Below are 24,417 nucleotides of genomic sequence, written 5' to 3'. Positions count from 1 at the left end.
ACTGCACAGAAACTTGCCAGTGTAGAGAAGATCTAAGACTGTAAATCCCATGCAGTCAGGAGAGAAGCATTATCAAGTGTGAAATACCAGTTAACACCTCTTGTAGTGATCTCTTTCCCAACAAAAGAAGGTCTACAGACATCAGACAAACCATTGTGGATGAAAGACCTGTTGATTGCTTTCCCCACAACCCTGAAGAGGGTACATGCCCAACCCCTTGTCCCATCAAAGCTGGAATGTGGAGGGAAGGGAATAAAAATGTCTGATAAGGACAATTCATTATTACTATGCTGTCTGAACTCTGAGGGGCAAGGATGTCTAAGTATATGCAAGAAGTCCTCAATTGTTTTGCCTGGGTTAGCCCTAAAAGATATACCGAGTTTGCTTACTATAGAAATTTCTATTACCTTTTGAAACCTGACTGTACCTCATCTGTGTGTGCTTTAATCTTGTAAATAACTCTCATTTCTTTTTCCTAGTTAATAACTCTTTAGCTAGTTCGTTACAGATTGGCTACAAGCATGGCCTTCGGTTTGAGATCTGAGTACAGTTGACCTGGGGGTAAATGGCTGGTCCTTTGGGACTGGGAGTAACCTGAATATTATTGTGATTTTTGGTGTAAAGCAACCATCTACCAGAAAGTCCAGTTTGCCTGGGTGGCAAGATAGACTGGAATGCCCAAGGCGACTGTCAGTGACTCATTGGTAAGACTATAAAAGTGTTTTTTTTAAGAGTTCACACTTGTTACTGGATTGGTGAAATTTAATTACAGAGAATACAAACAGTTTTGGGGTTTTGCCCTGCTTCTTGACAGTCTGCCCGGAGGTCGGCATTCATGGTAATGAGCCACCCCAGATGTGACATTCAGGAAACTTAAGATGACAGGAGGGGGGAATGGGGTGGGGAGAGAAAGAAGGGATTTGTGGGGGGAAAGTAGTTTTAATGTTTCCTACTTATAAAAGGTACCAACTGACAGCTCTGAAGACAGAAGCCTTCTTCATAGCTGCATAGATGATATTAGATATAGCGCAGGCTGTGACAGTGCAAGCTTTCCCATGCTGCCTTGCTAATGTGTGCCGAACCTTAGCTTCAGCAACCAACTCTGAGTGACAGGATACTTCAGTCCTTCGGGAAGCACTACACAACCTAGCTCTATGAGAGCGCAGCTAGAGTGTTGAATAAGCATGTTTTATAAGCCAGAACAAATGGTGAACAAGCATGTTAAATAAACTCTCTCTTTACCATAGACATCCACTTGATATATTTTTTCCGCAGTGCCAGCAATATTGATCACCAGGCAGGTATACTTAGCAGAATCCGAGACTTGAGCCCGAGGAATCTGAAGGAACTGCCCCCTGTCCACATAAAGAGCTTGTGGACTTGAAATAATCTGGTGTCCATCTTTATACCATGTAATGGTAGGGGCTGGGATTCCCCTGGTTTCACATTCCAGCTTTATTAAGCTGCTGAGCAGTGTGGATATCTCAGTAGTAATATTTCCTCCTTTTATAGTAGGTGGGACTATGTAAAAAGATAAAACAACAGCATTAAAACCTTATTGCTAGAGTCCGCATTACAGCAAATTTGTGCCGCTATAAATGGGTTAAACATTACAGTGTCGGAAGATTTAAAGAACTTTTGGGCTGATAAGACCTCCAGCATCCCCAACACATTCACCAATGCAGTTATCCACTTTCAGCACAAACATCTGTGGCACACTAAGAGCTCGGCGCATGTAAGATGAATGGAATCTAATAAGAAAGGGCCACACCATACCTTTAAGGCACAGCCCATTCTGTCTTCTGCAGCTCCCCAATATGTCCATTGAGCAAGGCCCTTGCTATACTTCTTCCAGGATGCACTTACTTCCCCCATAGGACATGGCTCTGTTTTTACCCCATCTTTCGCAGGTAAGTCTAGAGCAGTCCCTCCACTGCTCAGTCAGCTAGTGCAACTACTGAAACCAGTGACCTGTTGTTCAGAAGGGCTGAGTATTCAAGACCCCCTATTGACTTCAATGGGAAATGCTGGGTACTCAGCACTTCTGAAAATAAAGTCACTTACTTATAAGCCTAAACAGGCACTTAGGAGCCTTGATTTAGACTCCTATTTTTTAAAATCTTGACCCAGAGTCACTCTTATCACTCACTAGTCAACGGTACTTATATTTTTCTAGCAAACAAGCTTTTCATGTAAAATTATCCAACATAAAGAGTTCACAAATCTCTGAAAAGGGCAATAAAAACACATTGCAATTGGCAAAACCTAAATTAACTGCTTTACTGCTCTTGAAAGTACCAGATTCATCTGGCAGACACATACCTCCTCTGCTGCCAAACATACATGGTACACCCTAACATACACTGATTTCCACTGAATGTTCATCTAAAAGGGCAGCACAGAAAAATCAAGTAGAGTAGGGAAGGGGGTTAAACCAATGAGCTGGGTGTTTTAGGTTACCAAATTATGCCACAGCTTTATCCTGGTTAAATAATTTACATATAAAATAAAGCTATAAAATATGCTAAAACCTACTTAAATGAAATATAAAAATGTTTCAGCAAGTGATTTCACATACAGAAATTGAGAACAGTTGGAATAGTTTTAACATGCTGTCTTGGGAAACGATCAAAGACAAAACAAGGCTTCTCTCTGTCTCTTCTAGCCCACAGCTATACTAAATACTGGGAGCAGAAGAATACACTAACAGATACTGACTACATCAGTAGTTCTCAAACTTTTATACTGGTGACCCCTTTCACATAACAAATCTCTGAATGAAACCCCACTTATAAAATATCATAGACTTTAAGGTCCGAAGGGACCATCATCTAGTCTGAGCTCCTGCACAGCGCAGGCCAGAGAATCTCACCCACCCACTCCTGTATCAAACCTATGCTGAGCCACTGAAGTCCTCAAATCATGGTTTAAAGACTTCAAGGTGCAGAGAATCTTCCAGCAAGTGACCCGTGCCCCACGCTGCAGAGAAAGGCGAAACCCCCCCAGGGCCTCTGCCAATCTGCCCTGGAGGAAAATTCCTTCCCAACCCCAAATATGGCGATCAGCTAAACCCTGAGCATGTGGGCAAGACTCACCAGCCAGACACCCAGGAAAGAATTCTCTGTAGTAACTCAGATCCCATCTAACATCCCATCACAGGCCATTGGGCATATTTACTGCTAATAGTCAAACACCAATTAATTGCCAAAATTAGGCTATCCCATTATACCATCCCCTCCATAAACTTATCAAGCTTAGTCTTGAAGCCAGATATGTCTTTTGCCCCCACTGCTCCCCTTGGAAGGCTGTTCCAGATCTTCACTCCTCTGATGGTTAGAAACCTTCGTCTAATTTCAAGTCTAAACTTCCTGATGGCCAGTTTATATCCATTTGTTCTTGTGTCCACATTGGTACTGAGCTTAAATAATTCCTCTCCCTACCTGGTATTTATCCCTCTGATATATTTATAGAGAGCAATCATATCTCCCCTCAGCCTTCTTTTGGTTAGGCTAAACAAGCCAAGCTCTTTGAGTCTCGTTTCGTAAGACAGGTTTCCATTCCTCGGATCATCCTAGTAGCCCTTCTCTGTACCTGTTCCAGTTTGAAATCATCTTTCTTAAACATGGGAGACCAGAACTGCACACAGTATTCCAGATGAGGTCTCACCACTGCCTTGCATAACAGTACTAACACCTCCTTATCTCTACTGGAAATACTTCACCTGATGCATCCCAAGACCGCATTAGCTTTTTTCACGGCCATATCACATGGGCGGCTCATAGTCATCCTGTGATCAACCAATACTCCAAGGTCCTTCTCATGACCTCGCACTTTTCACTATTAAATTTCATCCTATTACTATTACTCCAGTTTGTAAGGTCATCCAGATCTTCCTGTATGATATCCCAGTCCTTCTCTGTATTGGCAATACCTCCCACAGCTCGCGACCCCCCATGTAATAACCTCGCAACCCCCTGAGAGGTCCCAATCCCCAGTTTGAGAACTGGACTACACCAAGATAAAGGTGACAATAACTAAATACCAAATGCAGTCACTCATCATTTATAATCCTGGCTGTCATCCAGCTGTTAAAATTCTCAGTTTTTCCGTATTATAGGTCTCAAGGGGAAAATCCTTCTCATTAATTTCACTTTATGTATCTCTTCAATTCCAAAATTTTAATAATGAAAGTTATTGAAGCTACATCAAGAGTTTGAATTCTCCTGAGCATGTGGGAAATGTCATTAAAACAAACAACAAACAAACAAACAAACAAACAAACAAACAAAAAACAAGAGGACTAAAGAGCAAAGAAAACTAAGATCTAATAGGAAATTATGCCCGGATTCCCCTCTCCCTCTCCGAGCATCCGTCTATATACCCAGGGTTGTACCCTTTGACATTAATGGCATATCCCCTTTGGCTCTCTAACTACTGTCCAATTTATCTCCTCCCTTTGTTTTTGAAGACTATGAATCTGCTCACTGCTCACATTACTTAGATTTTTCCTCAAGCTTTCTCCTCAATCCCCTCTAGCCTGTCTTGCTTTCTTTCCATTCCACTGAAATCACCCCACCCATGGTCATTAGTGATATCCTCAATTTTTTTGCCAGCACATCACTGTCTTCCTACTTTTACAATGTCACATTTAACCTCCTATAACTCACTTTTTTTCAGGCCAACATAGTCTCCCCACCAACTATCTCTCTGCTCTCATTTCCCCCTATACTCCTCCCAGCTCGCAGGCTTGACTGGACCTTCACTGATGCTGCCCATTCCAAATGGAAGGCTCTCCTCCCTCTTCTTATCTGCCAGGCACGTGAGTTCCTCTATCAAATCCATTCCTCCCAGAAATCTTTCTAACCCTGTTCTTGCCACCAATAACTCCCATACCTACCCTTACCTAAACATATCCCACCGAGAAGCTTGAATTGTCTTTGCTCGGCTTGTCCTTATTATATTGCAAGGAAGATGCCTTACTCTGTTTGTAAAGCACCAGGCAATTGTGCTATATAAGTGAGTCAATAATCAAGAATAATTAAATGTTAATATAGTTAGCTCCTCTGCGCCAGATCCTCAGCTGGCATAAATCAACATATTTTCATTAAATCAACAGAGTTACACCAAATTATGACAACTGACGACCTAATCCTTTAAATCTATAGATCTAACTCTTTTGGAATGCTGTATATTCTAAGCCATTCTCTGCCAGATTTTCTTCCCAATTCCCCCAGACCAATTTTACACTGGTGTAATTCCACTGGCTTTAGTGATCTTTTACTTCTGATCTACACTGGCATAAATTGAGGAAAGTCAGGCCCTCGCTGTATTAAACAAACAAACAAACAAAAATCAACAAAATTAAACTAACTAGATGATAACATTTCAGTTGATATTAATTTTATAAAGAACTCAGAGACTACAGGTTTATGAAACTGCTCCAAAATATTTTCAATAGCTAAAAAAATCAAGAAAATATACCTAAAGCTGGCTTAGGCCCCAGTCCTGCTGAGTTTTATGCACATGCTTAACTTCACACATCTAGGGAGTCCCCTGGAGGTCAATGGGAGGACAGATAAATGTAAAATTAAGCATATGCACAGTTCTTTGCAGGATCAGGGCCTTAATCTGCATATTGTTTCCCTGCAAAACAGAAAGCTATTTTATTGGACAAAACAGAAGAATGCCTAATCCCAGAGAATTTTTTAAATTTACCATGGATGATCAGCTTGACTTCCTTGACTTGTTTGCCAGCAGCATTGGTCACACTGCACTGATAGCGTCCTTTGTCGAGTCTTCTAGCACTCTTTATGCGCAGAACTTGTCCTTTGTCCAGAAGTTCGATATTAGGATCTCCCAAAAAAAAGGGGCCTGGAGAAAAGTTTATTTCATTTCCTGGCACTGTTCTCCCTATCCCCACAAGTATGTGTTAAAATAGTTTTTTTTAAAACCCTTCTAATAGTAATAAAGAATATTTGAATAAAAAATCACTGCAATAAAATACGAATTAATATTTAGCACTAGAACAGAACTTTTCATGCAAAGAGCTAAAATTGCTATCCAATGGTAGTTAACTATCATTATTATTATTCCCATTTTACAGAAGAAACCAAGGCACAAAATACACCTCTTCCCCGATATAACGTGACCCGATATAACACGAATTCGGATATAACGCGGTAAAGCAGTGCTCCGGGGGGGGTGGGGGGGTAGGCTGCGCACTCTGGCGGATCAAAGCAAGTTCGATATAACGCGGTTTCACCTATAACACGGTAAGATTTTTTGGCTCCCGAGGACAGCGTTATATCGGGGTAGAGGTGTACTTAAGTTTTGACCAAGGTCACACAGTATGTCAGTGGCAGAGCCAGGCATAGACTAAGATCTCCTGATTCCCAGTCCCCTTCTCTAATTATTAGACCATAATGACTCCCTTAGTAATGACAAAATGTCTCTGTTTAGTAGATAAAAGCTCTGAAGTCTATACACCAAAGAATAGCAAGCCATCGTCACATCGGGATAGCTGGTTTTGCTGGCAAAGAACTACATTGTGACATGTTAATGCTATTTTTTCAGCCTATTTATAGTACCATTTTTGTTTTTCAGCTAACATTTGCACTGCAAAAATTCCTCTTTTAAATGGGCTTTCCTGAAAGAAGAGCTGAAGAACTGAGACATGCAGTTTAAAGTTATAAAATCTCAACTCTATATATACACAGCAATATAGGGCACTATTTGGAAAAATGTTTAACAATTTGCTCATGGGTACTATCCACCACCACCAAAAAAAATAGCCATTTTAGCAAAGAAGTGACTGCACTTTGAACAACATTAAAATAATCTCTATGGAATGACCTCAAAGAAGTGGCTGTGTGTTTGTCTTGGTTTGTGTGCTGTATGGTTTTACCCACCATAAATATATACTGCATGTGCCACATTACTTACAAATTGGCATTTCGCTATGAAACAGCAAGATGATATACTTAACCACACAACATCAACATATAACAGTAGTATGAGTCTGAACTGATTACAATGGCATACCACTGACTGATTAGTCATAAGCAGCACTTGATAGTAGAGTGCATCTGTCTCCTTTCTCACCCATCATAATGTCCTTGCCACAGACAAAGAGGGGGTACTTACTTGCCATCTTTGAACCACTGAATGACAGGAAAAGGAGAGCCTTTGACTTTACACTCCAGACTGGTCTCTTGGTTGAGGGTGACTGAAACTTCCCCTGGTGTGTCAGCACCTTTTATGTTTGGTGGAACTTGGAAAAAGAAACGTTACAATGAGAACTAAACATGGCTAACATGGCGACTAAATGTGGAAGACTTGCTGACAATGGGACTAACTGAACAGATTAGATCATGGAGGCCATGAGTTCAGGATGACCATGTAATCAGTATATGTAGCAAAGCTTCAACCTTAATTGTGAAAGTGAATGCTGCAGCCACGGGCGACTCTAGCTTTTTTGCCGCCCCAAGCACGGCAGGCAGGCTGCCTTCGGTGGCATGCCTGCGGGAGGTCTGCCGGTCCCACGGCTTCGGCGTACCCGCCGCCGAATTGCCGCCGAATCTGCGGGACTGGCGGACCTCCCGCAAGCATGCCACTTGCCTGACTGCCGCCTGACTGCCGCCCTCGCTTGGAGTGCTGGTGACTGGAGCCGCCGCTGGCTGCAGCTGCTGTTCTATAACACCTTTCTATTGTGCCTATGATCCTTCACATAGAAAGCAATTCTGAACAAGTGCTGGGGAACTGACTGTATGGCACAAGAAAATCTTTCTAGCCTGTCATCTGTGTTCCATTAGTAAAATATGCACAAGACATTAAGATAAAATATCTTATATCCGAAGTCTGAGATGGAAAGCAGCTTTTTGTGTATGGTACCAAAAAGATGACAAAGTTCAAACAACATAAGATGTTATTGTGTGGAGAGATACTATATCCTGTATTTAACATGACCAAAAAAAAACCCTGCAATGTAATGACTTATAAGTACCAAATACCATTTTTTCAGATTACCAACTTTAAAGAGCACAGTACTAACCTAGCACTTCTACATTAAATAGCTTCTCAGAACTCCCTGCTATGTTAGTTGCTTTGCATGAAAACTGTCCACCATCAGCAGCAGCAACCCTAAGGAGCTTCAGTATCTTCCCATTGTGCAAAATCTGGAGAGTACTACTTTCCACAACCTTTAAAAAAAAAAAATCAAAGAGATCAGCATTATGTGGTCCAGTTACATCAGCCAAACACTGCAGCTGGATTTTGAAAAGAAGTTAGTAGTTTTTCTTAAACAATAATCTATCCACTTAATGTCCCTTCTCTGTCACAACCATAATACCTTCAAAGAACAATGTAAGTTATTAAGCATAACCAGTGGGTAGTTATATAATAATGGGCAGATAACTGTATGGCAATATTATAATTTGCAGTTGTATGATAATCAAATCTCCTTTTTAGTCTCTTTGTTGCAGGGGTTAAAATACTTGTCCTTCTTTGTAAAATGTTTTGAGATCTAAGATATAGATGATAAGGTTTGGGGGGAGGCTGAGGCTAGTTTTTGGAGAAGGCTTGAAAGGTGCTTTTCTGTTGCTTTGATTTAATGAATGCGTGAGTTAATTTATTACCTGTGCACAATTCAGTGGTCATCACTGTGAGTTATGTGACCATATATTTAATTAGTTACAAAGGTACCCAGTGCTTTGTGTATGCATGTTTTTATTTTTGCTTAAATCTAAAGCCAGGTCAACACTACAAATTTCTGCTGGCAGAAGGTATGATCCCTGACCAAAATAACTGTGTTGGAATAGATGCAAGTTATATTGGCAAAATTGTGCTTTTACCAGTATAGCTTGTTTCACTTGTAGACGGTGGTTTTTACTACACTGCTACAAAGCTTTTCCAATATAATATAATGATATTCCTATACCAGTAAAGTGCTACTAGTATAGACATACCCTAAGTAAATAAATATATTTTATTTTATTTAAATGAGCTCTCTTCTCAAGCTTTATGCTATAGTCACCAAAAAGGCTTTAGAAAGCTAATGCGAAATCTGGTGGAATTGGCTTTTGTACATTTATAGTCGTTTCACTTAATTTGCCATGAAATCAACAAACACTGCATACCTGGACATCATCTTTATACCATGTGATGATGGGAAAGGGGTTGCCTGACACTTCACAGTAGAGATTCACAGGCTGATTAACCACTACAGATGCATTTGTCACCTTTTCTTGATCTTGAATTTCAGGAGGAACTATAATAAATTATGTTAAGCAAAGATTTATTTAATCAAAAATGCCATGGACATAAACATGTAAAAAAGCAAAACCAACATGTTGTCTTAAAGTTCTGCACATTATTTTCATCATGTCAGGTTTTTCTTTATAGCTGGTATTTATTAATGCACATGTAATAGTTTTATGCTATAGTCAAGTGTCTGTTAATGTCTGTGTCATCAAACCTGTGTTGGAGTAAAGGGGTTAATACCTCATATCAAACTGTGTTAGGTTAAAAGCTGTCTCACTGTACAAGTTATCAAAGATAGATTACAGTGGAAGCTGTGTACAGTGAACTCAGATACAGCTAAATACAATGTAAGTCCTAAATCGTTTCAATGAATTGCAACATTCCAATTGCAGTTCCATTTAGTGTGACCCTTCTCTGGGGATGAAGATTTTCTTTCGGGGGAAAAAAATGATTTCATTCTAAGAGGAAGGGATCCTTTTTATAAAGAAGTCTCAGTATTATTTTAAGAAGAGAATGTCAAGGTTAGCTAGGTGAGAGGCTCTCTAACTAAGATCTTACTTTGGCACTTTCATCAGGCTGATACTTGCTAGACAGGATACAAACTCCAATAGAACCTTTGTCACTTAGTTTCCTTCTTCCTACTGGTTTAAGTATAGTCCTTTATTTTAATTTGACACATTGCTAATAATAATCATGGTTGACCCAGCACAGATGCATTGTGGGAAAGGGTGTAAGGAAACCCTTCCTCCTCTATGCTCTCGGGAATGAGGGAGTCCCACTAACAATACTGGAAGTGCTCAGTGTCCCACAAGGGGCCTACCTCCAGGGGGTAGGAGAATCACCATGATTCTGGTCCCTCACATTGTACACTGACTTGTGAATGCAGAGCTGCACTGAAGAAAGCATACGCTACACCTTTTCCAGAGGTGTAGCAATGGCCACTAGTGATCACTCTCTCTACAAATGCAGCTGGAGGCATGATGCCTGCTCCTGTCCTGTATAGGCATAAAGGGAAGCTACTTACTTTTGTAACCAAAGTTCTTTGAGATTTATGGTCCCTATCTGTATTCCACTGTGGGTGTGCATGTGCTCCACATGCCTGAGACTGGAAAATTCTTCCAAGTAATGTCTATTGCTCTGTAGTGGCCCTTACTCTCCTCGTAATCTCTGCCAACGGTTTAAGAGTCAGTGCAGACCAAATAATCAGACATGATCCAAAGCAGAGGGGAAGGAGGATGAGTAATGGAATATAGACGGCAACCATACATACTGAACATTTCCAGTTGCAATAAGGTAAGTCATTTCCCTTTCTTCTTGGAGTGATGGTCCATATGTCCACACATATTCCAGTGTGGGTAACTCAGAGAGGATGAGGTTATGAGGATGCAGGTGGTATAGCTGCTTGTAGAATCGCTGTCCCAAAGGAGAATTGGACCAAGGTGTAATGTCTCATGAGTGTGTGGATGGAACTCCACATTGCTGCCTTGCAAATATCAAGGAGCAGCCTGGAACTCCACAGAGCCTATGGTCTATAGGGAAAGCAGGCAACATCCTAATGGATCCCATGGTAACTGCACTGGAAACAGAGCTGCCTATGGTGCTCCTCTGAAAGAATGATACTGAGGGAGCGAGGTAACCATAGGCTGTCTGCGCATGCCTGTGCCCTACCTCCCCCTGCTAAATAGAGTAGAAGACATAGAGGGGGAGTTAACACTGCTTGGGGCTGTGTTAATTCCTGTGGGAATTTCCTATTGGAATTAAACCAGGTTAGGATGGAAGTACACTACACAGAGTAGGTGCTATGACTGTCCACTGTCTCCTGATACATGCTGTAATAGACCCCCTACCAAGTGGTGTGGTAGGAGCTTTGTGGGGTGGAGAGGGGAGAATGTCATGGAGCAGCTGCTTCTCCATTCTATGCTAAGTTCTTCGAGCAATGACTCCCCTCTCCTGCATTAATAGAGGGGCATATCTAGCACTTATTCTATAAGCTCTTTGGGGGCAAACACCTGGTCTTTTATATGTTTACCAAGTGTCATGTAAATTTATGGTTGTCTACAATAATCATTTGGTTATTTGTGTAAACAGAAGTTGGTTTCTGCATTAAGCATAAGTAAATAGAACTAACAATCAATCAGGTAGCTACAGGTACAAATACTCAGATTTGCTCCCACAACTACAAAAATGCAGGCACACATTTTGTGTGCGCAATTTTAAAAAACAAAGGAGAAACTGCCCTTTTGAAAATTACCCCTTAAGAGCTATAGTTATTTACCATGAACCTTCAGATTGTATTTTCTTTCTGTGCTTCCTGCTTCATTCACTGCGAGGCAGATGTATTCTCCATTGTCGTACGGTGTAACTGAAGCAATGATAAGCAGTGTCCCATCCTCCAAAATTGAAATGCCTGGCTCATTGCCAGTCAGCTCCCTGCCATTACGTAACCATTTGATGACAGGTTTTGGGGTGCCTAATGAGAGAAATTTATAGAAGTTCAAGAGACTTCTTGCTTAATTTGAAAAAAGAAGGATTGATATTACTTTAGAGCAGTGCATGGGATAAAAATGTACAGTAAGAAAAATCTTTGCTGCAGCTTCTGTAAATCATAAAACACTGCAGTTTGAACTGGCACAACTGGCTAAAAGGGCTTGGGGACTGAACTCTCCTTCATGCTTAGAGGTAGTCCCTGCCACTCCAACCATTGGGCAATGCGAAGAACTCTTGCACTGTCGTTGTCCTACAAAAATATACTACCTAATTAGTTAAATTACTTAGTATCAATGGCACTTTTTCTTACTGTTAAGGTTTTTTTTTAATATCCTGGTGAGATGTTGTATTTAAGAAGGACTATACATTTTTACTTTCCAGAAAACACCAAGATGCATTGCAACTATGAGTGCCTAAGAGAAAAAAAGATAGTTATCAGCCACAATGGTTACAGTGTTGCACACCTTTTGCTGGACATGGAAACGCAACGCGTTGATTTGCAACTCTTTCTTGAAATGGAGTGTTGTAAGGAGGGTCAAGATCATCTACTGTAGGAGGTTCTAAAAGAAAAGCAGAAACAGAGTAAATAATCTTAGTCCCTCCTCTCAAATGTCAAAACATACTATGTACACAGGCAATTTACACCTCTTTTTTCCTTCCCATTCTCAAATGGCCTGATTCTCATATCCTTACACACACTCAGTAGATGGTAGTATTCCAGCAGTCCCATTTATTTCATTGGGACTACTTAAACAGTAAACTATGACTCTGTGTGAATTAAGATTTCAGAATCTAGTCCAAATTGGTTTGCTCTGACAATTGCTATATTTACTCTGAAGGCAGAGGATGTTTCTGCAAAATGTGATGGAAATTGGACAAACTGTTTTGAGCTACAGATCATTAAAAGAATTATCCTGCTTTGAAATTTTGATTCTCTTAATGTTTCTTTGTTTTCCTGTAGCTCAAAGACACCATCCTACCCATTCTGACTTTCTGTCTTCCATCTCCTTGAAAATTCACGTGCTCGGTGTATCTGAAGAAAATAGTTCATAATTAAGCAAAGTTATTAACATTTTTTGTTGTAGATCGTTCTGAACCCAATCCTGTTTAACAGTTTTAAATAGGAATTATGGGCCAAATCCAAAGCAGTGTTAATGCTCAGAATATGGGCTTTAAGACCATTATAAAATGAGAAGTACCCCCACTGAAGTCAATGGAATTGTATCCATGTAAAGCAAGTAAGTGTGGGAAGACTCAGACATTATATTTGCGTGAACCTGTTGCCCACTGTTGGCTGTTTGCATTTTAAAAGGAACAAGAGTCCTCCTACATGTAGAGCTAACAGACCTGTTCCTTTAGCTCAAGTGACAGAGGTTTGTGTTTTTGGAGCACCATAATTAAGGCTGATTTTGATCCTCCTTGCAATATCAACCAACCACAAGAAAGTCCCTTTCAAAATTAAAAGAATTAAAAAGTTTTGTTTTGTTTCATATTTTTGCAAACTATCTAATGTTTCTTTGTGCCTCCCCCTGCTCAAAACAATCATATCATATTACCGCATTTGAAACGTATGTAGATTTTGACATTGGGTCAGGCAGCAGTGTCATTAGTGATATGTTTCCTAAGTAGGCTCAGTTACAGGTCAGTGGAATCAAAGATCCTCTGACTCACTGAGTCTACCTCTCTGAAAGTGCAACAGTTTATCTTCCCCCACAACACAAGGTATATCATATATTAAAATAAAGCTACACTTGATCACAGCTGTAAGTCCAAGACTCAGGCCATGTTATAAATACCTTGAACTTGTATCGTTATCTCTAATTCATCACTGCCAGCTATGTTACTAGCAACACACTTGTAGATTCCAGAGTCTGAAAGCTGGACTTTGCTGATGCTCAGTGTTCCATCCGGATTGCTGATATACTGTCCTCCATCTATTAGCATGGTATTTCTGCCTTTGAACCAGGTAACTGTTGGGGGAGGGATCCCTTGAGCATTGCACGGTATATCAACTCTGTGACCAACGTGTACTTTCATAACTCGAGGCCCACGTTGTATCTTTGGAGGAACTAGGCAAGACAAATAAATCAATGGTAATAAGAAAAAGAAGATCTGGCAGACTATTCATGGAGGAAATATGGTCAGTGTTATCCTTTTAGAAAATACCTTTCCCTTGCCCAATGCAATTTAATGTCCCTAAGTAATATCAAGCAATCAGAACTGAATGTTCCTGAAGACAAGATTTACAGTACGCCATTGCTTAAGTCATTTGGAGACTCTACATTTAAAATCCTAAAACATTATTTCCAAAGAAGTATTGTACCCTCATTCTTCCAAGCACATTTTAAAGAACTCCTGGGTACTGGCTGCCCATAGTACAAAACAACTCAAAAGTTTTAAGATAAAGTCAATTACATTTGCTGTTTAACATTCTAACTTCCTTCCTCTTAATCCCAACTATGTATGAGGGGAGGGATAGCTCAGTGGTTTGAGCATTGGCCTACTAAACCCAGAGTTGTGAGTTCAACCCTTGAGGGGGCCATTTCAGGAACTGGGGTAAAAATCTGTCTGGGGATTGATCCTGCTTTGAGCAGGGGGTTGGACTAGATGACGTCCTGAGGTCCCTTCCAACCCTGAGATTCTATGTTTCTAGGCTAAATTCAGACAAGAAGATAAAATGTGGCTGGAATAGATTTCTGCTGGTCGCAAAGAATAAAAGCATTGTAAATCAACATTATAACTGCCTTGCCCCAATGCTTTTCTTTATAGGAATCACTAAAGATAAAAAGACTCAAGTAGGGACAGGCAAGTGGCAACTCCTCCTGTGTCCCATGGAGCTGGGTCTGGGGTTGAGAGTGAGTCCACCCTGCACTCACCCTGGGCAGCAGCAGCTCCTGTGCCCAGCAGGACTGGGGCTAGGTGTTGAGAGCAAGCCTGCCCCATGCTCATTGAGGGCATGGGCAGCCATGGCTCCTGGGTCCCAGGCCTGGTTCCCCACTCCAGGCATTGTGCCTTGGCACACTGGGTCACAGTGCCTGCTGCCTCTCTGCTGAAATACCGTTCACTCAAGTTTCGCCCAGTCAGGGCCCTATCATGACATGGGTTGAGGCTGCGGGATGAGTGTGAGGCAGGTTCACTCTCTGACCCCACCTCTTCCCTGGCCTGCCCTCCACATTAGCCAGTGAGCAACCCACCTAGAGCCTTCCTACATGGAAGCTGTGGACAGAGAAGCCATGGTATCCATGACTTTTTCACCACCATGACAAACTGCAGCCCTACACATAAGGAATCTCTGAAACAATTAACTGTTATGTTCATGGCAGAGAAGTTAGATAAAAAGAGAGAACTTAGATAAAATAATGTATATACTCATGCTACTACTTTATTTCTTTGAATTCAGAACAGTAGCACACATGAACCCCAAACCAGAGAAAGACAAAGCAGGCTGCTCTCTAAAACAGAGAGGCACAACTCACCAATGTTCCCTCTAATTTTTCCTACACATGTGCGGAATGAATTTTGTTATGTGCACCAATATGGAGTCACATATCACCTCCATTTTGGTGCACATAACAAAATTCATGTGGCAGAGGTGGGGCTGAGGGGTTCGGAGTATGGGAGGTGGCTCAGGGCTGGGGCAGAGGGTTGGAGTGCAGGGGGGTGAGGACTCTGGGGTGGGGCTGAAGATGTGGGGCTCCAGGCTGAGGCAGAGGGTTGGGGCGCAGGAGGGGATGAGGGGTTTGGGGTGCAGGAGAGAGCTGGGGCAGGGAGTTAGGGTGCGGGGGGTGAGGGCTCCAGCTGGGGATGCAAGCTGGGGATGCAAGCTGGGGATGAGGGTTTTGAGGTGCAGGCTGCCCCGGGGCTACGGTGGGTAGAGAGGACTCCCCCCAGCTCTCTCTCCCCACAGCAGCACCTGGTCTGGCGGGGAGAGGCGCCTCTCCCCACCGCAGCAGCTCCGAGGCTGGGGCTATGGAATAGGCACCTCTTCCCCATCTGTGGCAGATCCGGGCCAGCGCTGGGTTGGGGCGCCTCTTCCCCGTCCATGGCAGGTCTGGGCTGGGGTCAGGACACCTCTCCCCAGGTCACGGCAGGTCCGTCTGCAGTCCGGGCCACCAGTGACGGTCTGCTGCTTTGGGCTCCCCGGGTGAGTCCGAAGCAGCAGACGGTCCCTCACCGGTGGCTAGAGGAGTGGCAGCAGCTGTGGGCTCCTTTCCACCCCCCCACTCCCATCACTGGCAGGCAGCTGGCGGCTGTTGCCTGCTGCTGATGGAGGGTGGGGACAGAGAGAGGAGCCCTCAACCAGCCAGCTGACAGGAGCAAGGGGGGGGGGCGCGAGTGAGGAGGAGCAGCCCTGGGCCAGTGGGCCTAGAGGCGCATGGGGGAGGGGCCAGAGAGGAGTCAGCGCTTCAGCTGCTGGGCTGCAGCACAAGTGAAGTGGAGGGCCAGGCCACAGGCTAAGTGTGGGCCTGGTGCCATTATAAACCCGGTACTTCCAGGCCGGGCTGGGTCGGGGCTGGGGGAGGGGCACGGCGGCAAGTCCGGGGCCGGGGGGAGAGGCATCTCTCCCCGCCACAGCCCTGAGTGCCTTTGTGACACTTAATAGGCTGCTGCACGGCCATGCGACTTAGAGGGAACTTAGCAACTCACCCCATCTTTCTCTAGGATGGATGGTTACAAACTGACTGTGATTCCATGTTTTCCTATAGAGTCCTGCAGCCTGCGAGCAGAACCGGGAACACCCCCCCGTCCCTCCCCACACACACACACATCACTTGCAATTCCAGCACACTTCTCAATATACCACATGAACAAGACTGCAGCCCTTGCCATTATAATGCTTACCAGTATCTCAACATTGCAATGGAGTCTGTGCAATTTTTTGATGCCCAACTGAAATATCATTAGTTTTTCCATTAAACTATACCACCATGAGAAAAGGCAGGCAAGTAGATTCTGTGTGCCCCCTAGGTAGGTAAATATTAATGAAAGTTTTGTAAATATTTGTGGACATTCTGGCTACTTTGCATTAGAACGGCAGTTCTCAGCCCATAAAGCTCTGGTGGTTCAAGGAGGGCAAACTGATCATATGGTGCTATATTTCCTCCAGATTTCCACTTTCTAAATCACATTAAGAGAAGAGAAGGAGTAGGTTATGTGATAGCAAATGGGAGGAGGGTGTAGTCCATGTGATATTAAATGAGACAGGGAGATGCCTATGAGAGGTGGTTCACACTATGAAAAAGTTTAGGCACTTCAATTCCAGTTGCTTCCTTAGTATAACCTCCACAAGGGATTATTCTTGTAGTTAAATAACTCACCATATACATTTAGCTTTACTGACTGCGTCACATTCCCAGCAATATTTGTGGCCACGCAGATATACATTCCGCTGTCTGAAACTCGCGTCTCAGTGATCTTCATTGACCCTGAGGGAAGGAAGGTGTGTCTGGAAAAATAGGAAACATGTATAACTGTATAAATATTTATTGAGAGAAGAATGAGCTTTACTTAGACATTACTAATAAATACCATGAACCAGGGCCGTCCCTAGCTATTCTGGGGCCCTACACAGCCCCTCCGTGGGAAGAGGTGGGGCGGGGGCAGAGCAGGCGTGGGGGCTTTGGGGAAGGGGTGGAGTGGGGAGGGGGTTTGGGGCGGAGCAGGGGCAGAGCCATGGGGGTGGGGCAGGGGCTGACGCAGCACGCAGCTGCCCCAAATTTCCTGGTGCCCTACTCAGCTGCGTACTTTGCGTATGGGTAGGGACGGCTCTGCCATGAACTAAAATAATCCTGTTTAGCATGACATTTAGTGCAGTTGAGCAGGTTTTTATTTAACTATAATTGTGATTTATCATTCCAAAATTTTTCCTAACTCATTACTGAATCAATAAATTCAGAATACAAAGCAAATCATCTGAAACATGGCAGGATCCACAGGACAAACTGTAGGTGTTCCAGATACTCACAGGACTTCTTAAATCCTGTTATTTTTCTACTGGAAACAAACTTTTTGAGGAATGTGTGATTCATGGGATTGGTAATAAGGTATGTAACCTTTCACGTAAGTCACAGGCTCAAGGTCAGCCCAAATCAGCAGCAACAGAAAGTTGCTATTAACTGATTGCTCACGTTTAGTCCATTTGGTGAAGTCCACTTCATTTAGGGAATAAGGATGGTCTTGTGATTAAAGCACTAATCAGAGAGTCAGGAAGGCTGGGTTCCATTTTGAACATCTGGTTCAGTGACATGAACAAGTAACTTTATTTCTCTGCGCCTCAGAGTAGAATGAGGATAGTAATACTTCCTTACTTCAAAGGGATGATGTGAATAAAAATGAATAAGTGTGAGTTGCTACAGCAACCATACAAAAATTTACAAATAAATTCTCTCCCCATACACAAGAGCACTCATTACAAAAACCACCAGCACAACTGGAATTTCTAACTGTTGCAGTCTCAGGAGAAAGGGCAAAATCTGAGGGCCAGACTTTGTCATTAAGGCCATGTCTACAATGTGCAGCATAGGTGCAACTACATCTACATGCCACAGTGAAAAGCACACCCTGTTGACACTGCAGTGTGTAGCTACACGTATCAGTGAAAGGCTCTGACAGAGGGGAGGCAGCGGTGAAAGGTTTCAGCTGCTCCCCACTGCCAGACTGCAGCAACAGGATATGCTGTGGCAGAGGGGAGGCTGCAGGAAAAGACTGAGCCACCACCCCGGCCACAGCCCTTCTCCACTGCCAGAGCCTTTCCCTGTGGCAGGGAAGAGCTCCAGAGGGGGGAGCTAACAGCCTTTCCCTGCTGTGGAGAAGGGAACCAGCGGCAGGGAGCTTCCCTGCTGTTCAAACATTTCCCTTTGGAGGAGGTGGTCTCCAACAGAGGGGAGCTGCCAGACCCTTTCCCCGCTGCTGGAACCTTTTCCTGTGAAGGGAAAGACTCTAGTAGCAGGACACTACAGCATAGACAGGAGGCATGCTTTGGGCCAGTAAAGAACATGTAGGATATGTACCCCAGGTACATACTCACACCTTTCAGCCATGTCTTTACTGGGTTACTCCATGCCTCACCATCTATGTTACTATTTATATCCGTATTAGGGGGGCTGTGTGTGTATGGATACTACATGCCACTGAAAGAATCCTGCAGTGTATACACACCCTAAGGCACTGGCCCATATTGGGGGCTGAGACTTCACCCCACTGCGTGGCAGTCTCTGGAAGGTTCTAAAAGGGCACAGCATGCTCTCCCCTATGTCTGGCCAGCTCTTCTGGCTGGTGTGGTGGGGACAGGTCCATGCCCCCTTTTCAGATGGGTTGGGGCCCTGATAGTGTTAGCAGGCCCTCTATTCAGGGGAACTGAAACTGTGCCTACCCCTTAGCTGGGGAATACAGGGGGAGAAAATACCTCCTTCAGCCCTCCCCAATCTTGTACAACACCACAAGAGTGGGGGCACAATCTGGCCCAGAATAAGCTTGGGGAATAAACCATCTCAGCCCTAAAGATGGTCCCTGCACATAAGGACTGAGGTACCTTAACAGGGCATCATGAGGAAAGCTTGTACCACTGCTGCCCATGCTATAACTGATGGGCAGACAAAGAACTTCAGTCTCCAGGGCAGCCAGTTCAACACTTTTCATAAGCCCTAAACTAATATGTTTTCACGTTTTTAAAAGCAGCTGGAGAGTTTCTGAATCCAAGATACAATGGCAATAAGTAGATGCGTGCAACCAGTTTTAAACATTAACTGTCATTCATATTCTATTAGGAATTCATATTTCATATAATACAGACAATTCTCCCCATAACTCAGCGATGAAAGATATAACCGTAAAATAAAATGGAACTTTTAAAGATTTAAGATCAAGCACAGATGATCAGTTCTGGGTGTCACCATAAAATAAATATTAAATCATAATAAGGAGGTGTCTGTGTACAGAAGGCTATTTGGACTTGGCCTCCAGAGGAATGAAATACTGTGCTGACTTCTAATGCTTGTTTTTGCTTATAAATGCATATTGGAGTACAATATGTACCATGACTGAAATATGGCTTTAGTAATGTTCAGAGCTTTAAAAGACAGCCACGAGGATTAAAAGCTCTCTTTCAAATTGGGTTATTTACATCTATGAAGTGTTTTGTGATACATGTTGTAAGAAATATGCTAGTCAAAACAACACAGTATTATACAGAATATAGAGGCCAACAAAGACCATAGTGGGATTTTAACAGGCCTGTAGAATTTAAGAGATGGATTTTGCTCTCACTTCCCTTCCCACCCGCCCGCCCCGCCCCCTCCCAGTGTAAATGCAGAGTTAGTCCAGTGACCACAATAAACTAATTCTGGTGTTACACTGGAGGAAAGGTAAAAAATGTGCTGAGTTTGGGAATGAGAATTTCAAAACCAGCTGACACAGAAGTACAGATTTTCCAATGCCTTACTCACTCATCAGAATGGAACAGGCAGTTAAAAAAAATAAAAACTTCCAAAAATCTGAGAGCATAGAAGAAATTGCATTTTGTTTTGTTTCTATCACATTTTGTTACCTTGGAGAGAATGGAGAGATAAGCTGCATTTCTTTGGCCCAGGTAATTATAGGGGGTGGCAAACTCTTCACCTCGCATGGAAGTGTGACATCTTCCCCTGCAGTCACTGAAATCTCTATAGGTTTGTCATATGTACCTCCTTGCTGGTTTCCAGGCCTGGACACTCTGGGTTTCACTAAAATAAAAAACATATTAATAAAGTGAAATAAATATGTTGTCTATTTATACATGCGTAAGATAAAATAATGTGCTGTAAATTAAACTTTTTCAGATTAGACTATCCTACATCATATTCAGTATACAAAAATCCAAATTTATTTATCTGACTATCCTGGAGCATAGTCCAAACCTTCAGATAAACAGGGTTTCAGATGATAGTGAGAGATAGTCAGAAAGCATCAAAAGGGGCACTCAAAGGGCTTCACTCTTCTCTCCCACAAGGTGTAATTCCATTAACTTTTGTAGAGTTTCTGCCAGTTTACCCCAGTATAAATGAAATCAGAATAAGGCCAGAGGTCCCTAGTCAAAGAGCTCAAAGAAGTGAATGCCAGACAACTGTACAAACCAGACTGCTTTAAAGGAATCATACTTCTTGGAGCATAATCCCTTTAATCTCACTACCATGCAACCCTGGGGGCCACAATTAGATATTGGTTAATGGGAAGTTTAGTAAACCTGAGTTTCACTTCAGATTTTCCAATTGAGTGCATTTTGCAGTTGAAAACAGAGCTTGTTGGAGGCTAAATATGTTTGGTTTTAACTTATACTTACCATAAACAGTTAGTTGGACTTTCCGTGTTGCATAACCAGCCGCATTTGTTGCTGTGCACATATACTCCCCAGTCTCCTCTCCTCCTGGTGAAACTACATACAAACTTCCATCAGACCCAGCAGAAAATTTCATATTCCTGGGAGGAATCAGCTCTCCTTTCTGTGCAAAATAAAAAAAATAATAAAAACCCTATGCTATTTTTTCTGAGAAAATTCAATGTACAAGTGCTTGATCAAATAGAAATCAAAGCTTCCAAAGATAAAATGAAGCCTAATAGAAACATTTAAATTATGAGAAGTATCAAACTTGTTAGGGCTAAAAGTAGCTTAGAACAGTTCATCTAGTCCAGGAATGGGCAAACTTTTTGGCCCGAGGACCACATCTGGGTGGGAAAATTGTATGCAGGCCATGAATGTAGGGCTGGGGCAGGGGGTTAGGGTGTGGAAGGGAGTGCAGGGTGTGGGAGAGGATGCGGTGTGCAGGAAGGGGCTCAAGGCAAGGGATTGGGGTGCAGGAGGGGGCTCAGGGCAGGGAGTGGGAGTGCAGGAGGGGTGCAGGGTGCAGTTGGGGGCTCAGGGCAGGGGGTTAAGGTGTGGTGTGCAGGAGGAGTGCGGGGTGCAGGCTCTGGCCTGGCACTGCTTACCTTGAGAGGCTCTGGGGTGGCAGCAGTGTGCAGTGGGGCTAAGGCAGGCTCCCTGTCTGCCCTGGCCCCGCGCCGCTCCCGGAAGTGGGCAGCATGTCCAGCAGTGGCTCCTGGGAATTGGGGTGGGGCAGGCAGCTCTGCCGTGCGCTGCCCTCGCCTGTGGGTACCACCCCCAAAGCTCCCGTTGGCCGCCGTTCCCTGTTCGTGGCCAATGGGAGCTGTGAGGGGTGGTTCCTGCAAGCGAGGGCAGCGCACGTAGCCCTCTGCCCACCCACCCCTCTCCCAGGGGCCGCAGGGACATGGTGCCGGCTGCTTCCGGGAGCAGCGTGGGGCCAGAGCAGACAGGGAGCTTGCCGTAGCCCCGCTGCACCATGGGGCTGGCAATTCTGCAGGCCAGATTGAAAGCCCTGATGGGCCGGATTCAGCCTGCGGGCCGTAGATTGCCCACCTCGATCTAGTCCAGTCCACCACTGCTTCCTCCCCTCCCCTCATCTGAAAACAGTCATTGATAGGTACACCGCAAACTGCATCTCAAACGGTTGAATAATTAAACTCATCCCCCAAAATATGTTCCAGGTGTAAGGCTCCCTTAAGAGCTGGACTTCTGACACAAGGATAAGAAAGCACTCAGGAAGCTACTTGTAATGCACAATAACTTTATGTAACTTACAAACTTATGAACAATGGTACATATTCTTATATGCCTTACATGTATTTATATTAACTATCTACAAATACTCATTTATACAGATATATATGTCTCTTTTATACAGATTTTCAGCCAAATTTTCAGCTTCACCTGTGTCATTAAAGTTCACTGGATAACACCAGCATAATTGAGAAGAGAATTTGGCTCACTGTATATAAGTAAGGATCTGAGTACTTGATTTGGGACAACAGACTTCAATTCAACACTGCTGCTTTAAACTTTATGTTGAGGAATATGTAATATCCACATAATTCAGTAGGCCAAATTCTGCCCTTAATAACAGCAATACAACCTCCAGGCAATCCTACTGAAGTCAACAGAATAGTACATGAGGGTAGAATGCAGGCCCAATGATTATATCAGAGATGAAAACAAAATAGCTTGGATACCATAAGAACTCTGACCCAATCGTCACCCATATTAGGAATGACCAGAAGTTCTGAAACATCTGGATAACGTTCTACACTGTTTCTGGGACCACCCTTTGCTTCTCTTTTCAGCAAGCAATATGAGTGCAAGTGCAGGGAATCATAACAGAAAACCTTGTGAGCTTTCCATCCTAATTCTGGAGGCTCAAGAGATTTGGAGACTTCTACCATGTCTTAAATTGTCATTCTAATCTGAAATAAGACTATAAAGGCACCTTCTTACTCAAAAGGTCTGCTCCCTTTGTGCATCAAGAATCATATTTAATAAGTTTGATGACAAAAATAAGCTTTTATTGCTTTTTACTCCCATTAGCCTTGTAAAACCAACACAGCTGAGAGAGACTGAACTGGACTCTATTCCTTCTTGAGTACCATGAACAGAATTGTTTACTGAGTTCCAATCAGTTACATAATGTCCCCCAAAGAAGCCATAATTACATACTCACTTTTCAGAGCAGAAATTCACTTTAAATAAGCCTCCAAAATGAATCTGAACTCTCAATCTGTGGCAGTTTGCCCATCCCTAATTTTTCAAACCACAATAATTATATTTACATTTTCCAAGGCTTTTAAAAAAAAAAGGATCCAGAGATAACCAATAAAGTCTTTCTAGCTTTTCAAAGTGTGGAAGCTGAATGTGTCGCAGCCAGAGAGTACTGCATGGAAAAACAGAAGCAGATATGAATAAAGAGTGTTTTCTAGGTCCCTTAGGATAGAGGTTTTTGGCTGCCTTCATTGTACATAGCTCCTGTTATAGCTAAATCATGTGTTCAGTTCATCTTTTAACATAAACAGCTCAAAGTTTAGAAGTTACCTTGGACCAGACGATGGATGGCTTAGGAACTCCACTTGCTTTGCATGGTAATGTTACTGGGATTCCTTCAATTGTACTGAATATCTGCTGTCCATGCTGAATGATAGGTAGAACTAAAAATATATACATACACACAGATACTTATTTTAAACCATGGTATAATTATCATACTGTATTCTGTACCCAATCAACTGCTATTCAGCAAAGAAGACTCAATCTATATAAAGTGGGCCTTGAAAATACCTATTAGAATAGGGAGTGGGGAAATTTCACTCTGCCCTCAGTGACTCAACACAGACTTGGCACTTCCGCCCCTAAGGTGTGGTCTATAGTACAAAAATTACCTATTGCTGACAATGAGTGTCATCAGCAAGTTAAATACTAGTTTGGGTGCACACAACTTCAGAACATGTGTAAAACCATGACAGACTATGTTCAGCATAATTTCAGAAAGCCATGGTTAGGACATCCTCCAAGAAAGTTTTAAGCAAGGTTTTCTGAAATGGTGCTGGGCATGATTTGTTCTCCTCTGCACTTGCAGTGAAAATGGATGCAGCTTATCTGCTGATGAACCCACTGCCATCAATGGGGAACTTCTCTAGGACAGACCACTCCAGGCCCAAGGGCAAGAGGTAGGTCACTCTCCATGCTCATTCAAGCTTTAGTTGTTAAAAATGCCAGTAAAGGTTTTTGTAGGGAATGTACTGGCTTTTGCAGCAACTTGATTGAGACCTCCAAATCAGTTCCCACAGACCCCAAAC

At 43.0% G+C, this 24,417-nt stretch overlaps 1 protein-coding gene across 1 annotated transcript in view; it reads right to left on the bottom strand.

Annotated features, from left to right (window-relative positions):
• Window positions 1-24,417, bottom strand: part of HMCN1 (hemicentin 1) — a 329,872-nt gene that overhangs the window by 134,365 nt on the left and 171,090 nt on the right. Inside the window, 12 exon segments of the mRNA XM_034778414.1 lie at window positions 1,243-1,521; window positions 5,716-5,871; window positions 7,127-7,270; window positions 8,051-8,198; window positions 9,135-9,265; window positions 11,534-11,728; window positions 12,210-12,305; window positions 13,542-13,814; window positions 17,064-17,191; window positions 20,291-20,465; window positions 21,062-21,221; window positions 23,657-23,769. Coding sequence (XP_034634305.1) covers window positions 1,243-1,521; window positions 5,716-5,871; window positions 7,127-7,270; window positions 8,051-8,198; window positions 9,135-9,265; window positions 11,534-11,728; window positions 12,210-12,305; window positions 13,542-13,814; window positions 17,064-17,191; window positions 20,291-20,465; window positions 21,062-21,221; window positions 23,657-23,769 — 1,998 coding nt within the window.

The sequence above is a fragment of the Trachemys scripta genome, chromosome 8, assembly GCF_013100865.1.
Source record: "Trachemys scripta elegans isolate TJP31775 chromosome 8, CAS_Tse_1.0, whole genome shotgun sequence".
NCBI lineage: Eukaryota > Metazoa > Chordata > Testudines > Emydidae > Trachemys > Trachemys scripta.
This window is presented reverse-complemented; position numbering and strand designations above follow the sequence as displayed.